Below are 13,647 nucleotides of genomic sequence, written 5' to 3'. Positions count from 1 at the left end.
ACTTGTATTCTTTGCACTCAAGAGTTTTAAATTCTTTAAAATGTTGACAAAGAATAACAAATAAGCTAGTTTTAAAGCAAGTGTGTTTCTTTTTAATAAAATACCAATACAATGTGCAGTGCAACCTTTTCCATCAGAAATTGTCAACAAGCAATGGTCCTCGTTTTTTAAACTTTTTTTTTTTTTTTAAGGGAAAGGGCGCACCCTAGTGGTCTCTGATCACAATGGGATCACAGTTTGGCCACTTTATATCCTCTCATCCTTTTAATGTTAAGATTAGTGTTTATTCCTGCCTCACAAGATATGCTAGCCCTGGTGGGTGTTTCCCACATGACAAGATGTGCTACCCATGTTTTAATCTCATTTGTGACCCTGGATCACAAAACCAGTCACAAATTAGCACGGGTATATTTGTGGAAATAGGCAACAATACATTTTGTCAAAATTATCGATTTTTTCTTTTAATGCCAAAAATCATTACGATATTAAGTAAAGATCATGTTCCATGAAGATATTTTGTAAATTTCCAACCGTAAATATATAAAACATTTATTTTTGTTAGTGATTGCAGCACAATCGTGAACATTAATGGACAACTTTAAAGGCGATTTTATCAATGTTTCCTTTTTTTTTTTTTTTTTTTTTTTTGCACCCTTAGATTCCAGATTTTCCAATAGTTGTATTTCGGCCAAATATCATATCCTATCCTAACAAACCATACATCAATGGAAAGCTTATTTATTCAGCTTTCAGGTGATTTATAAATCTCAATTTCAAAAAATGTACCCATGTGACTGGTTTTGTGGTCCAGGATCACATTTAATAGTGGTTTTACAACCGGGCAGGGGTTTTTTTTCTGTCAGATGAGCTGAATTGAGCGGTTTAGTCCAAATTTTCTGACAGATTGAACACATTGAATTTAGGCTTTTATTCACATTTAAACATTAAATGGCAGAAGTGTTCATTGTTAGTCCATGATACTAATGCATCAACAAACTGAACCTTATTGTAAAGTGTTGACTTATTTTTCTTTTTTAAATTTGGTTGGGTCTAAAGGCGAAGGAGCCTTCCGCCATGACTATAGGGGGTGGTCGAGCGCTTGTTTCTTCGCTGCTTTGTTTTTTTTTTTGCTCATGCGCTCCAACATAGTTGGCGCCAGATGATCCGCGGCGCCATCCCGCTACGTACGTACGGAGGGAGGGAGAGAGAAAGAGTGACAGAGTGCAAACCGCAACCAGGCAGTACAGACGCAACAAAACGAAGATCTTCAGGCCGTTGACTACGCCGCGACTACCAGCAGCGCATCTCGCAAAAAGGCCATTGACGGGCAAAGAGGTCGGGCATGTTTTTGGAAAAAAAAAAACATTTATACATGACCGTTTAATGTTTATGTGCGTCAAGGTTTTGCATACCTTTGCAAGTTAACTTAGCTGGCTAACTAGCGTGCTATATTTGATACAATGTTGTGATTAAATAAACGTTACTCGATACGTTGTAGCATATGCTGCTTGACCAATTTTTTTGAGCACACTGCGATAAGTGGCGTCCGATCAGCTTTACCGATGAATTGTGGACGTCACGAAGTTCGGAGATGTTCTGTAGCAATGGCGGCGGTGGCAGCTAGTGTTCCGCTAGCGAGGCAGCTTAGCAGGACGACAGGCCATGTTTGTTTCACACAGCTAAAAATGGGCTAGGACTAATAGCATGATAAGCACCGCTTATAGCATCGCGGTGCTCGTGTCAATTCATTTGGATGATTTCAAGAATAGCTCATAGCCACAAAAGACATTGAGCACATACTTATTTTGTTTTTAATTCGACGCCACAAAACAAAAACGCGTTATGTAAGAAGGGGGGCGCCTTCCCGGGCTTTCGCGAATAGCGTACATCTGTGATTAGCCATTAACTCGAGCAGTTTGCCATATGTCATGATAATCTTGCTTTTTAGAGCAACGACAGCACAGCGTCGCAGCGAGCAATCAAACTAACCTATTATTATGACCTGGTTTATTTGCGTTTCCTCACGTTGCGTATTGTATCTGCGTGAGGGGCGGAAGCTAGTCGCGGCGGCCATTTTACAGCTAGTTAGCTGTTCCAACCTCCGGCGGACAAGATGCCCACCGTTAAACTCTTTGTATTTTCTAGTAGCTGTAGCGTAAGTCTCTACGTGACTGTACGGCACTAAAAAGTGTATGTATGACTAAAAAATTACAAGTTAAGTTCCGTAATTTAAGGCAGTCTGTCAGCTTTTAATCCTGTATCATTTTATGATACCGCTATAGTGCTAGTTAGCCAGCTAGTTAGCTGATAATGCATGCTCAAGGAAGCTACCTAGCAGCTATTTAGCCAGCTAACCTAGCCAACAGTGACAAACCAGCAGTATGTGAAAATTGTAAACATGAGGAATTAGTTTGTTTTATATATGAGGCATGTTTAAAGGAGTTAGCTGTGAGTCAGTGCGCCTCATTTGAGAAAAATAAATGTCTGAACTGTAACGTTAGATTCCTGAATACTTAGCCTGTCAAGTTAGCCTAATATAAACTACCCATAGGCTAACTTTAGCCAATTTGTAGCTCCAGATATTGCTGCTAAATAGTTGTATGGTTGTTTCTAGATTAGGCTCATGTTTACTTTTTTTTTTTTTTTTTTTTTTTTTTTGTGCAAACTATGTATATAACTCAGTTCATAGTTCTCTTCATCTATGCAACACTCTTTCTGCCTTAGAATGATGTTGATTTTTGGATTTATGCATAATTTTATTGTTGTCTCTTGGTTTTTTTTCAAGTGTATGGCTAGACATTTAATCTAGCCTATTCCCCATTTAGTTGAAGCTGTTTGTATCTTTGTCACATTAAATAGCATAAATTCTTTTCTTGATTAATTACTTTAAAGATAATTAGTGTGATCACTACTTTAGTCTGTATGTTTTGCATACCTTATTTTTACTTTTAATGTTTCTCTAGTAAAATCAACCTAAAAGATCACTACTTTAGTCTCTGTATGTATTGAATACCTTATTTTTACTTTTAATGTTTCTCAAGTAGTAAGATCAAGCTGAAAGTTAGCCTAAATGTTTTCATCAGAAATGTTTCTTTATCATTATGCAGATCATTATCAGTGTTTAAAGGCGTTTCTTCTTCCAGCAGGCAGGACTGCTCCTGACTCAAGAACCGACTGAGCCTGCGGCAGGCAACCCTTCAAGTTTCTTTGCAAGAAAGCGGTGCTCGTAGAGCAACGCTAAGTTTTACTTAACCGGGAAGACGGAAGTCGTCAGGCTGGAGTGCGTCCTGATGGCCGAGTCAGAGACTGACTGTGACACACCAGGTCTCGATACATTGGGATCTGAGTGTGTCATAGCCCATACTCAAGTTGATGACTTGCATTATGGAGCGGAGACTGAGATTATGACTCAAGAGGACAAAAGACTTGACCTGGAGGCCATTCATGGTGATTTAGGGGCAGTGACCTGCGTGGATGTGGTAACAGAGACGGACCATGACTATATTAAATCTGAAATACACCACGATCATCATCAGTATTTCAGCAGTGCAGAAATAAAAGGCAATGAGCATTTGCTCGGTGAGGTGCTGTTAAAGACAGAGATGGGTGGTGGAGAACATATTGTAAAGGTGGAGTCTGACCATGGAGGGGAGCTTACGGTGGAGTCAGAGAATGGCGTGATCATCCACGAAGCCCATGGCCTGCAATGCAGTGAGTGTGGTGAGATTTTTGACTGCATGTCTGATCTGCACGAACACTTTGAAATCCACAAAGCCACTCATCCCTACATTTGCGTCCACTGTGGTGAGAGCTTTGCTATTGAAGCCAGCCTAAGAAGTCACATGAGGATTCACATGAAAGAGAAAAGTTACACCACTGGTCTTGAGATGGTTGGTAAAGGAGTCATTGATGCATTCAACTTGAAACCGCACCAGATGATGCACTCTCCTGAAAAGCCGCACAGATGTTCGGAGTGTGGTAAAAGCTTCGCTGCCGCCATCACTCTCCGGGAGCACATGAAAATGCATTCAGATGACAAACCCTACAAATGCACCCAATGCCGAAAAAGCTTTGTGCGCAGACGCCATCTCAAAAAACATCAAGAGCTGCATGCCCATGACAAGCCATTTACATGTCTTCAGTGCGGGAAAGGCTTTACGACAGCTTCCAATCTTAAACAGCACCAGAAGACTCATGCTGGTGAAAAGCCGCACAGATGCACCCAATGTGGAAAGTGTTTTGCCGCCGCGGCCACGTTGAGAGAGCATCAGAGAATCCACTCAGGAGAGAAGCCCTACAAGTGCACCCAGTGTCGAAAGAGCTTTGTCAGGAAACGTCACCTCAAGAAGCATCAGCTGGTCCATCAGGGTGGAAAGCCCTACCGGTGTTCTCAGTGCGACAAGGGTTTCAACCATTCCTCTTCATTGTCACGGCACCACAAGGTCCACTTGGAGGCCAAAATGTATGCCCAGGGCGATAAGGATTTCCCCTTCGATACTTCGATGAAGAGGGGAATGCACACAGGTGAAAAGCCATACAGCTGCAACCATTGTGAGAAGAGCTTCAATCACTCATCATCACTATCCAGGCATCAGAGAACTCATTCTGATGGAAAGTCCTACACCTGTGCTCAATGTGGGAAGAGGTTCAATCATCCCTCATCTCTCGCAAGGCACCAGCGGGTTCATTTGGAGGATAAGTCGACTTACAGTGCTATTGCCACAGGAAAGGGATTCCCCCACACTACCATCTTGAAACAGAGAATCCTTCAGAGTGAGAAACCATATAGGTGCGCTCAGTGTGGAAAGGGTTTCAATCATTCGTCCTCTCTGTCTAGGCATCACAGAATTCACATTGATCAATAAGCTTGTTTCCCTTTCCACCACAAGTGGTGTGCTACCATTCATCCAATGATTCAGGCCAGCTTGTAATGTTAAAGGGTTTGGCTAAAGATGCAAGAAAATCCAGAAAGTCGTTGTGGACCTGCTCTAAGGGAACTTGTTCTAAAATCAAGTCCTTTGACTTTTTAAAGAGGAATAAATTAGAATTTGGTATGATTGACACTGAAATCCCCTGTGTAATGTGCACATGACTAGATTCATATGTAATTCTGGAGCTTGGTGTTTGATTAAAACCATAGACAAAACATATTGAGATTCCATCATCACTGACTTGTGCTTCAAGCTGGTTTTGGAAGTTTATCGAAGCCTGGCACAATCTTGAAATTGAGTATTAGGTCAAGTCGGTTGAGTGGCAGACAATTAAGCAAATAGTCTAGATGCAACGATTCACTCCCCTAGTCTGTATCTTTTAACCATCTCTGCATCATTAATGGGTTGAGAAACTGATATCATGTGTAAATATATGTTGATTTTCTTTTATATAGATATGTATAGGTAAGTAGTGCTGTAATTTTCTGAAAATGGAGCATTTTTTGATGTATGATCCAGTTAGTCTTATCCATCTCTTGTCAGTGAAGTGGGATGGTGCTTTCAGGGGATGTCGCTAGTTTTGAACAAGCTGTCCTGTAAAATATAAAGGCTGTATTAATAATTAAACCCCTTACGATGCAAACCAACGGAGTCTGTAACCTAAAACGGCATAACTCCCTGAAGTTCGCTCATGCACAAAGGTGAGGAGCAAGAAAACTAGATCTTGTTCATAAAGGGTCAACCCGATAAAATCAGGTAATATGTACATTTTTCTGTTGGGAAATTTGGTTAACTTTTCATGGTGCCAGTTTTCAATGGACAACTGAATTATATAGCTGATTTTGTTATACAAGGCAAACTTGGTACAGCCTAAGTGTTCCCCTAAATATCTTTAGTGCTTCTCCCTGCTACCAGTGGCTGACTGTGCATTTAAGATTTTCTCAGCCATTGTTAAATTCAGACAGCAGTGTATAGAGTATCAACATTTATTAATAATAATGATAATAATAATAATAGATTGTGTATACTTTATGCAAATACAAAATATAGCTTGCTTTTTTTTTTTTTTTAATAGTTTGATTCATTTTCTCACCTTAATCCATTGGTTTGTGCTTTCTATTTACAGTTCTGTGTATGGAGAAAATCTTTTACAAATGGATGTATTTTTTTAATAAGATTTGGGTAATTGAGAGGGAAATGAAAGGAATATTGTTTTTATGGAGTGAACATTGTATCAGAACTATTCTCATTCTTTTCCATTGGATAACAAATCTGCTTCATCACGTAGCATAGGTTTATTCATTGTGTTAGTTAGGTGCCTTATTGCATGCCGTGTAGAAATGTATGCTGAGCTATAATAGAAAAAAAAAATAAGGTTTTGTCTCCCGCTCCCTTTTTGTTTCTTTACATACTAATCAATGTTTTAATTTTAATTTTATTTTATTATTTTTTTTTTTGCTTCTCTGTACATGAGTGTTTACGCTGTTACTTATGTCTTTTAATTTACTGTCAACAAGCCTCTTATAGATTAGAGGTTAAAGAAAGTTACAATGCCATTGATCCATATGTTGATTGCCCTCTATAATGGTCTATTCTTGTCCCATCTGTCTATTCCCCCCATCTTTGAGTGGCTCACATATATGGATAAATAAAGGTTGTTGACTATCAACAGGTTCATACAGTTTTTTTTATAGTACCTTCTTGTATCCATCAAGGTCTACTGTATGTAGTGTCTTTAGTGAATTTAACATTGTTAAAAGGAGATTTATCATGTCATTAAGGATGATACAATATTGATGATTTAATATTTAGAGGGGATAAAATAAAAAATCCAATAAAAGGGAATGAAATAGCTAAAACCTCAACACCTTCAATAAGGAATTGTACCTTCAATTATTTATTTTTGTTATTTATTTTTTGATGTGAAGATAAAATCAGATTAAGAGACTTGTTATTGGTGAGGTACTTAAGTTTCTGACTGAAGTTGCCAATAATTCTATATTTGACCTTGTTAGATTTGTGTCCAGGGCCATCTGCTAGTTGATAGTATTCATTGTTCAGTGATTAATTACAAGATTACACATGTAACTTTTCTTTTTCTTTCCAAAATGTATATAATGAGCGAGTATATTGTGAATCCACGGTATGCCTATAAGTGTATGTATTCTGCCTATTTTAGACCGGGCGGGATGAGAACAACCTCTGCGGAGTAGCCTAGTACTTGCGTGACTCCTCATACATAAACAGAAGCAGCTCTGGCTTCAATTTTCTATCCCAAGACGCATGCAATTTTGTTAATTAACTGCTAGAGTGCCAAAAGTTATGTAGTGTACCTTTTAAAGTATTACTAATCCACACCATGAACACTGTTACTCTACTGCTATTGTGAATCTGAATTTCAGATTAGGGCCATTAGTTTTTCAACTGAGCAGTCAGTCACATGTTTCCTATGTTGGTGATAGTTTGGAATTGTTACTGGAGATCAAACAATATACAGCATGTCATTATTAATAATTCATGGTTTATATATTTATCTCAGGTAATTTTCTTTACAAAATGTTTTTTTTTTCTTCAATTATTTTTAAACAGTTTATTTTTTTAATTCATTTGGGATATTCTGGAAATTACTTTTTACCAGAATAGCATGCCTACTTCTCTTGATGTTGTATTTTGGCCCCAAATCCCTCAATGTTAAACCTATTGCATTTGTTTGTCATATGAGATGAACTCAAACGAGACTGGTTCAGAAGTATTTTTATATTTTTTTTTTGTACGACAGGTGGAGAAAATCTCGAGATGAGTTTCTTCACTATAAGTGCTTTCATTATTATTATTTTTTTACATAGGTGCTGGAGAATCATGCACTGAGGTAAGTTTTCTGAAAGTGAATCCGTTTTTTTTTTTTTTTTGCTGTTATTTATTTTAACATTACATTACTGAAAATCTGCACTAAAGCATGGGAAGAAACCTCAAGCTACACCTCACCCAGTCAGTTCCACCTCCATCAGTTCAAACTCTGGATTTCAGTTTTAATGTTTTGAAACACTTAAAGGAAAATTATACTTTCTACAATGTAAGTAAATTGATTCTCACTGAAACCCTATTACATATTTTGGACCTGGATGCTTGAATTCTTTACATAAACTACAAAGATTAGTTCTTGTGGATGTTGGTATCGCGTCCTTAAAGCTTCAAATGATTAGTTTGTACTCGGATACCGTCGGTCGTTTAACATTTCTATTGTAAAACAGTTGTTAAATTTTTACTGTAGCCTATCTTAGCCTGTATCTTACCACTCTGACTGAATAAATTCATGGTCGGTGAACAGTAAAATCCACCTTCAGTCCTGAGTATGTTAGGTGATTTTCAAATTTCCCATAAATCTTTCTTTTTTGTTGTTGTTGTTGTTGCTGCAGAATTCTCAGTAAAATGCTTTAAAACGGAAGTCAGGCTCCTCAGTCACAATAAACTTTACATTCAAATTATTTTAATCTGTTTCTCTGACCTAAAGAAAATCCATTAGTAATTTTGTAATAATGAATCTTTAACTGCTGTGCTATCATGAAACAAGTGTTAGAGTAGCAGTGCAGGCTACTTCTGCAGTTTCAGATCCAACCCATCAGAAATCTTAGCATGTAAAAAACTAAATAATAACTCATAGGCTTTGTTTTAGTATTTATTTATGTTGCCTACCTGCGGGCCTCTGAGACCCAGAACACAAGTCATTTTTCATGGACGATGTTGGAGTCATGCTGTCAATTTAAAATGTTTTAAAACAGACATGAAATGTGAGGACATCTGCTGGTCAAAAACGTCTAAATGCAGTGGCAAGACTCTAAACACAAGCGGCTGCAACTAATGAATAAATGACTACATGCAGCCGTGAATAAAATGGGAAGTTCCGTTTCCTGTCTGCCTCTGCTGAGTGGTTTGTGATTGTAACTCATTTTAGCTTCGTTTTGAATCTTACTATCATTCTTTGTCGAATAAACTGCTGAATATAAGTTAGGGCCCCAAAGTTTACCCGACACGATTTTCAGCTTAAAACTGAAAACGTTTTATGCGTTTTGGTCGTTCATCACACACGACAATTGGTTGGTTTTTAGTGACTAGGCAACAACACACAAATTCTTTGACGTCGACTCGGTGTGTTCATTGCCCCAAGACTTCTGGCTGAGTTGGCTTGTTTTTGGCCGTGTGTCCACCAAACAGGTTTTTACACAGCTGAAAATGGCAGGAGCTCTTCTGAAAACATCTAGCTGGGCACGCTTGATATGGCTTTGGTTGCTATGCTGCTTACCTGGTAGACCAAAGGTGAACGAAATGTCCCTTCAAGCATATTTTTAATATTAATATTGTGGTAGTCTGGGGATGTCATCTGGTAGGCTACAGTACAGATGCTCCGAGACCAGCAATATTAACTTCTTGCTCAAATAAATTTGTTGTACATGTAATGTGTTAGTTGTCCCGCCCCTCCACTGAGATTGAATGGCTGGGTAAAAAGCCGACCAGAAAAATACATTTTGGTTTTATTAAATAGCCTACATGGCACTCCCATTGTAGCAATAGTAATACATAAAAAAATGCTGGCCTTTGGAAAGAATAAATAAATGTAAAAACTCACCATGGCATGCAGGATTGTTTCATGCATTTAGCAGCCGATAGTAGTTAAATTGCTTTAGTGCACATGCCCCAATTAAACATATTTCCAGCATGCAAAATAGCCTAATCAAGATTTAGCAAAGGAATTTTCCTGTGATCCAATGATTGTATGAAAAGATATAGCTAATAACTGAATATTTAACTTGTAAAATGTAATTTAAAAATAGTAGGCCTACTTTGTATTCAACAACCAGTTCAACTTTGCAGAATCTCAACAACTGCCTGTTCATGCAGATTCATGCTTTATAGCATCAGGAAAATCAGGCCTTACCTGATCATGCTGCACAGCTTTAGTCCTGCCACATTTTAACTCAGAACTTCTCTTCTGCAATGCAATGCAATCTCTACTGCTTGATTTTCAGGTTCAGATGGTCCAGAGTGCTTTGAATAAAAGTGTTGCCTATACAAATAAATGGACACGTAAAATCATCCTTATTCGTTTTACATAAATTTTATAGGCAATTCAATATATTACAATTAATCTATTCAGAAAGGTACTTCTTCATTCAAGATTTACCTAATTAAGCCCGAACCTATACTTCTCTATGGCATCCTTTTGCCCATAGTTCCCCATTGTTGAAAACCATGGCATTTGTTCCTCATATTCAAAGATCTTTACTAAGGCTGACTCACATTTTTATGACTGGTTGAGATCACTCAAGATGAGTTTCTTCACTATAAGTGCTTTCATGATTTGTTTTTCCATAGGTGCTGGAGAATCATGCACTGAGGTAAGTTTTCTGAATTTAAATCTGTGCTTCATTACTGGTTTTATTACTGTTGATAATTATTATTATTATTATTATTTTGCCTTAGATTACTGAGAATCTGCACTACTCATGCATGGGAAGAAACCTCAGCTACATTCCACCCAGTATTCCGTCATCAGTTCAAACTCTGGATTTCAGTTTTAATGTTTTGAAACACTTACAGAAGACTGTATTCCCGGTTTTGTCTTTTCTGCAAGTTCTTGATCTGTCAAGGTAAGGAATCTTATTACCATCTAAAAATCCGCTGTTGTATAATGTGTTGATCTATAAATATTGAATGTATGCATTTACTTTCAGATGCCACATCAAGCACATTGAAAATGATACTTTCTACAATGTGAAGAATTTGACTAAATTGATTCTCACTGGAAACCCTGTTACATATTTTGGACCTGGATGCTTGAATTCTTTACATAAACTACAGAGATTACTTCTTGTGGATGTTGGTCTCGCGTCCTTACAGCTTCACATGAATAACCTTACTAAGCTACAGGAACTTAGAGTTGGAACAAATAACATCCAGTCCGTGTCTCTCCCTCCATTCATGAGCTCCTTTAAAGATTTCAGTTTACTTGATCTACGTGCCAATAATATATCCATCATCAAAACTGATCACACTGTTGTGTTGCGAAAGATTGGCAGAAACATGACTTTGATTCTCTCTAGGAATCCATTATTACACATTGAACCAGGAGCTTTCAAAGATGTTTATCTCAGAGAGCTGGATATTCGATCTGCCTTTGTTTCTTTTGCTACTCAGAAAGTTTGTCTAAAAGCTCTATATGGACTTAATGTCCAAAAATTGTTATTTGGAAAGTACAGGGGAGATTTCAAATTTCAGTTCTCAGATGCTGATGTTTTAGATGGCCTTTGCTCTATCTTTTTCCAGGAAATATATTATTATATTAATGAAAGGCCTAGTGAACCATTTTCTGTCTTTCGCTGTATGATAAATGCCACAAATGTGGTTGTGAAGGATGGTATAATTGGTGAAATGGAGAATGTATTTTTTCATGAAATCAAGGAGCTTTACTTGATTTCCAATCTCTTAGATTCTTTGCCAGGTAAACAACTTTCACATCTCCATACTTTAGAAAAACTAGTAATTACACACAACAATGATCTTATTCGTGCTGTAACCTTTACAGACATGCCTAAGCTTCAATATATTGATCTAAGTGCTAACCGAATTACATTAAAACGATGCTGCACAACACTTTTATCTGGCACCCCTCAAATCAGGTATTTGAATTTGAGTCTAAATGCAGAAATTTATCTTGATGTAGGAGCATTTGATAGACTTGATTCCCTTGAGATTTTAGATTTTCATCATACAAGGGTTGTAGGTATGGGACACCTTTCACTTTCTAACTTGAAGTATTTGAGGTATCTAGATGTTTCTTATTCAAGTATCACTTTTGGTTACATATATTGCTTTCATGGGCTGAGCAGTCTTAATGTTCTCAAGATGGCAGGAAGTAATTTTCAGGGTGATATAACAAGATATTTATTTAATAATCTCACAGTTCTAGAGCACCTTGACATATCATACTGTCGTGTGGTAGAGTTACACCCAAGCTCTTTTAAAAATCTTAAAAGACTTAGACTTTTGAATCTGAGAGGAAACAATTTAATGACTATAGATTTTCTTATCCACCCAAGCCTGAAACAATTAACATCATTTTATGTTGATAAAAACAGCATTACTAGCATCCCACTTCATGTTCTCCAAAAGTTGCCCGCAAACCTTTCAGAGTTTGATTTGTCCTCCAACCCCATCGATTGTTCCTGCTCCCAGACTGATTTTATATTGTGGATTATCCAAAATCAGAACATTTTGAAGCAATCAGAAAATATTTTCTGCAAAACCTTGTCACCAAGCTCAGATTTTAGAGCAGTGGACTTTGACATTGACAGCTGTGTGCACAAGAAAAGACTCACAATTGTTCTATCATTATGTTTTGTTTTATTAGTAGTTGTGTTATCAGTCTTGGCTTATAGGTTCCAGTTTTACCTTCAGTATTGCTGTATTCTACTGAGAGGCTACAGATCACCTGGACAACAAGAATGTTCCTATGATGCATTTGTGATTTTCTCCAGCTATGATGAAGTCTGGGTCATGAATGAACTGATGGAGAATCTGGAGAATGGTGTTCCACCAATTCATCTTTGCCTTCACATGCGAGACTTTCAAGCAGGGAAGTCTATCACGTCCAACATTATTGATGAAGGAATAATGGGCAGTCGTAAAGTCATTGTGGTTGTGTCTCAACACTTCATTGATAGCGCCTGGTGTCGCTTTGAGTTTGAATTAGCTCAGTCCCGGTTTATGATGGAACACAATGCCAACATCATCATCGTCATTCTGGAAGATGTGGAAGAGACGAAGACTAAGAAAGTGTTTGGTCTTCATAAGCATCTGAAAAAGAACACGTACCTGAAGTGGAGCAGGGACCCTTTGAGTAACATGAGATTCTGGATACGGCTCAGGAGAGCTATTATTGCCACTAAACAATAATATTGTTTAGAAACTAGATCATGTATCCCTTGGATAGTTTGTCAGTACAGCTTTCTAGTCATGATACATTTTATAGAAGCTTTAGTAACAGCTTCTAGTCATTTCTTTTTATTAAATAAACTGGTGCTTCATTTTTTAGCCATGTATTTAAATTGTTTTATTTAGTAAGTATTGTTGCATTTTATCATGTATTCAACCATTTTTGACAAAGATGTTATTATTCGTTGTAAATACTACAAACAATGGGCTTCAGAAATGAACAACTTCCCTTTTGGAAGGAGCATGAAAAACTACAACAATAGAGTGTATACATATTTTTCAAATGCTATGTCTTTACAGTGAAACAGATTCAAGCTCCACTCCCAGTGATATGTGTATTTGTTAATAGAAAAATACATAGTTTAGTGTATGATGATACTATGATAGCTGAATTTCCTCCATCCTGACTACGTAGTTTGTTCTTTGTCACTTTTCTTCTTTTTTGAAAGTTTTCCATAGATTTTGCACAGAATATTTAATTGCAATCATTGCATCAAAGAAAAATATCTCCCTAAATCTTAATTATTTTGCGAGCACACTAAAAAATCTTGTTACTCATAACCACAAGCAATGTAAAGTTTAACCAGGTGCTAAATGTCTGAAACAGTTCTGCACTGTGAGTTTTTTTATTTATAACACGGCTCTCTTGAATGCTTGATTTTGATTGGTAATTTGCAGTCAAATATTCCTGAATAATCACTTATCATTCGATTAAAGTCGTGGTCAC

The 13,647-nt window shown here is 37.3% G+C and overlaps 2 protein-coding genes across 5 annotated transcripts; both read left to right on the top strand.

Moving 5' to 3' along the window:
* Positions 1–1,096: 1,096 nt before the first annotated feature.
* On the top strand, positions 1,097–6,600 carry LOC307149443 (uncharacterized protein). 3 transcript variants are annotated; one of them, XM_079855787.1, is made up of 2 exons: positions 1,097–1,335; positions 3,147–6,600. In XM_079855787.1, the coding sequence occupies exon 2, from the start codon at positions 3,291–3,293 to the stop codon at positions 4,863–4,865; it is 1,575 nt and encodes a 524-aa protein (XP_079711913.1). In that variant the 5' UTR covers positions 1,097–1,335; positions 3,147–3,290; the 3' UTR covers positions 4,866–6,600. The 3 variants fall into 3 exon arrangements, with proteins under 3 accessions (XP_079711913.1, XP_079711914.1, XP_079711915.1); XM_079855788.1 differs by having other exon boundaries at positions 3,144–6,600; XM_079855789.1 differs by lacking the exon at positions 1,097–1,335 and adding an exon at positions 1,906–2,190 and having other exon boundaries at positions 3,144–6,600.
* A 2,372-nt stretch (positions 6,601–8,972) lies between these two features.
* Positions 8,973–13,647, top strand: LOC307149384 (toll-like receptor 4). 2 transcript variants are annotated; one of them, XM_079855681.1, is made up of 4 exons: positions 8,973–9,245; positions 10,302–10,324; positions 10,410–10,576; positions 10,661–13,011. In XM_079855681.1, the coding sequence occupies exons 3-4, from the start codon at positions 10,437–10,439 to the stop codon at positions 12,879–12,881; spliced, it is 2,361 nt and encodes a 786-aa protein (XP_079711807.1). In that variant the 5' UTR covers positions 8,973–9,245; positions 10,302–10,324; positions 10,410–10,436; the 3' UTR covers positions 12,882–13,011. The 2 variants fall into 2 exon arrangements, with proteins under 2 accessions (XP_079711807.1, XP_079711806.1); XM_079855680.1 differs by lacking the exon at positions 8,973–9,245 and having other exon boundaries at positions 10,245–10,324; positions 10,661–13,647.

This window comes from Squalius cephalus (assembly GCF_949319135.1).
Source record: "Squalius cephalus genome assembly, chromosome: 21".
Taxonomy (NCBI): Eukaryota; Metazoa; Chordata; class Actinopteri; order Cypriniformes; family Leuciscidae; genus Squalius; species Squalius cephalus.
This window is presented reverse-complemented; position numbering and strand designations above follow the sequence as displayed.

Excerpts from the sequence above, each read along its gene's own strand:
- LOC307149384 (XM_079855680.1), top strand. The coding sequence starts at position 10,256 with ATGAGTTTCTTCACTATAAGTGCTTTCATGATTTGTTTTTCCATAGGT. Across the intron at positions 10,325-10,409 it reads CTGGAGAATCATGCACTGAG|ATTACTGAGAATCTGCACTA; the intron begins GTAAGTTTTCTG and ends ATTTTGCCTTAG. Across the intron at positions 10,577-10,660 it reads CAAGTTCTTGATCTGTCAAG|ATGCCACATCAAGCACATTG; the intron begins GTAAGGAATCTT and ends ATTTACTTTCAG.
- LOC307149443 (XM_079855787.1), top strand. The coding sequence starts at position 3,291 with ATGGCCGAGTCAGAGACTGACTGTGACACACCAGGTCTCGATACATTG.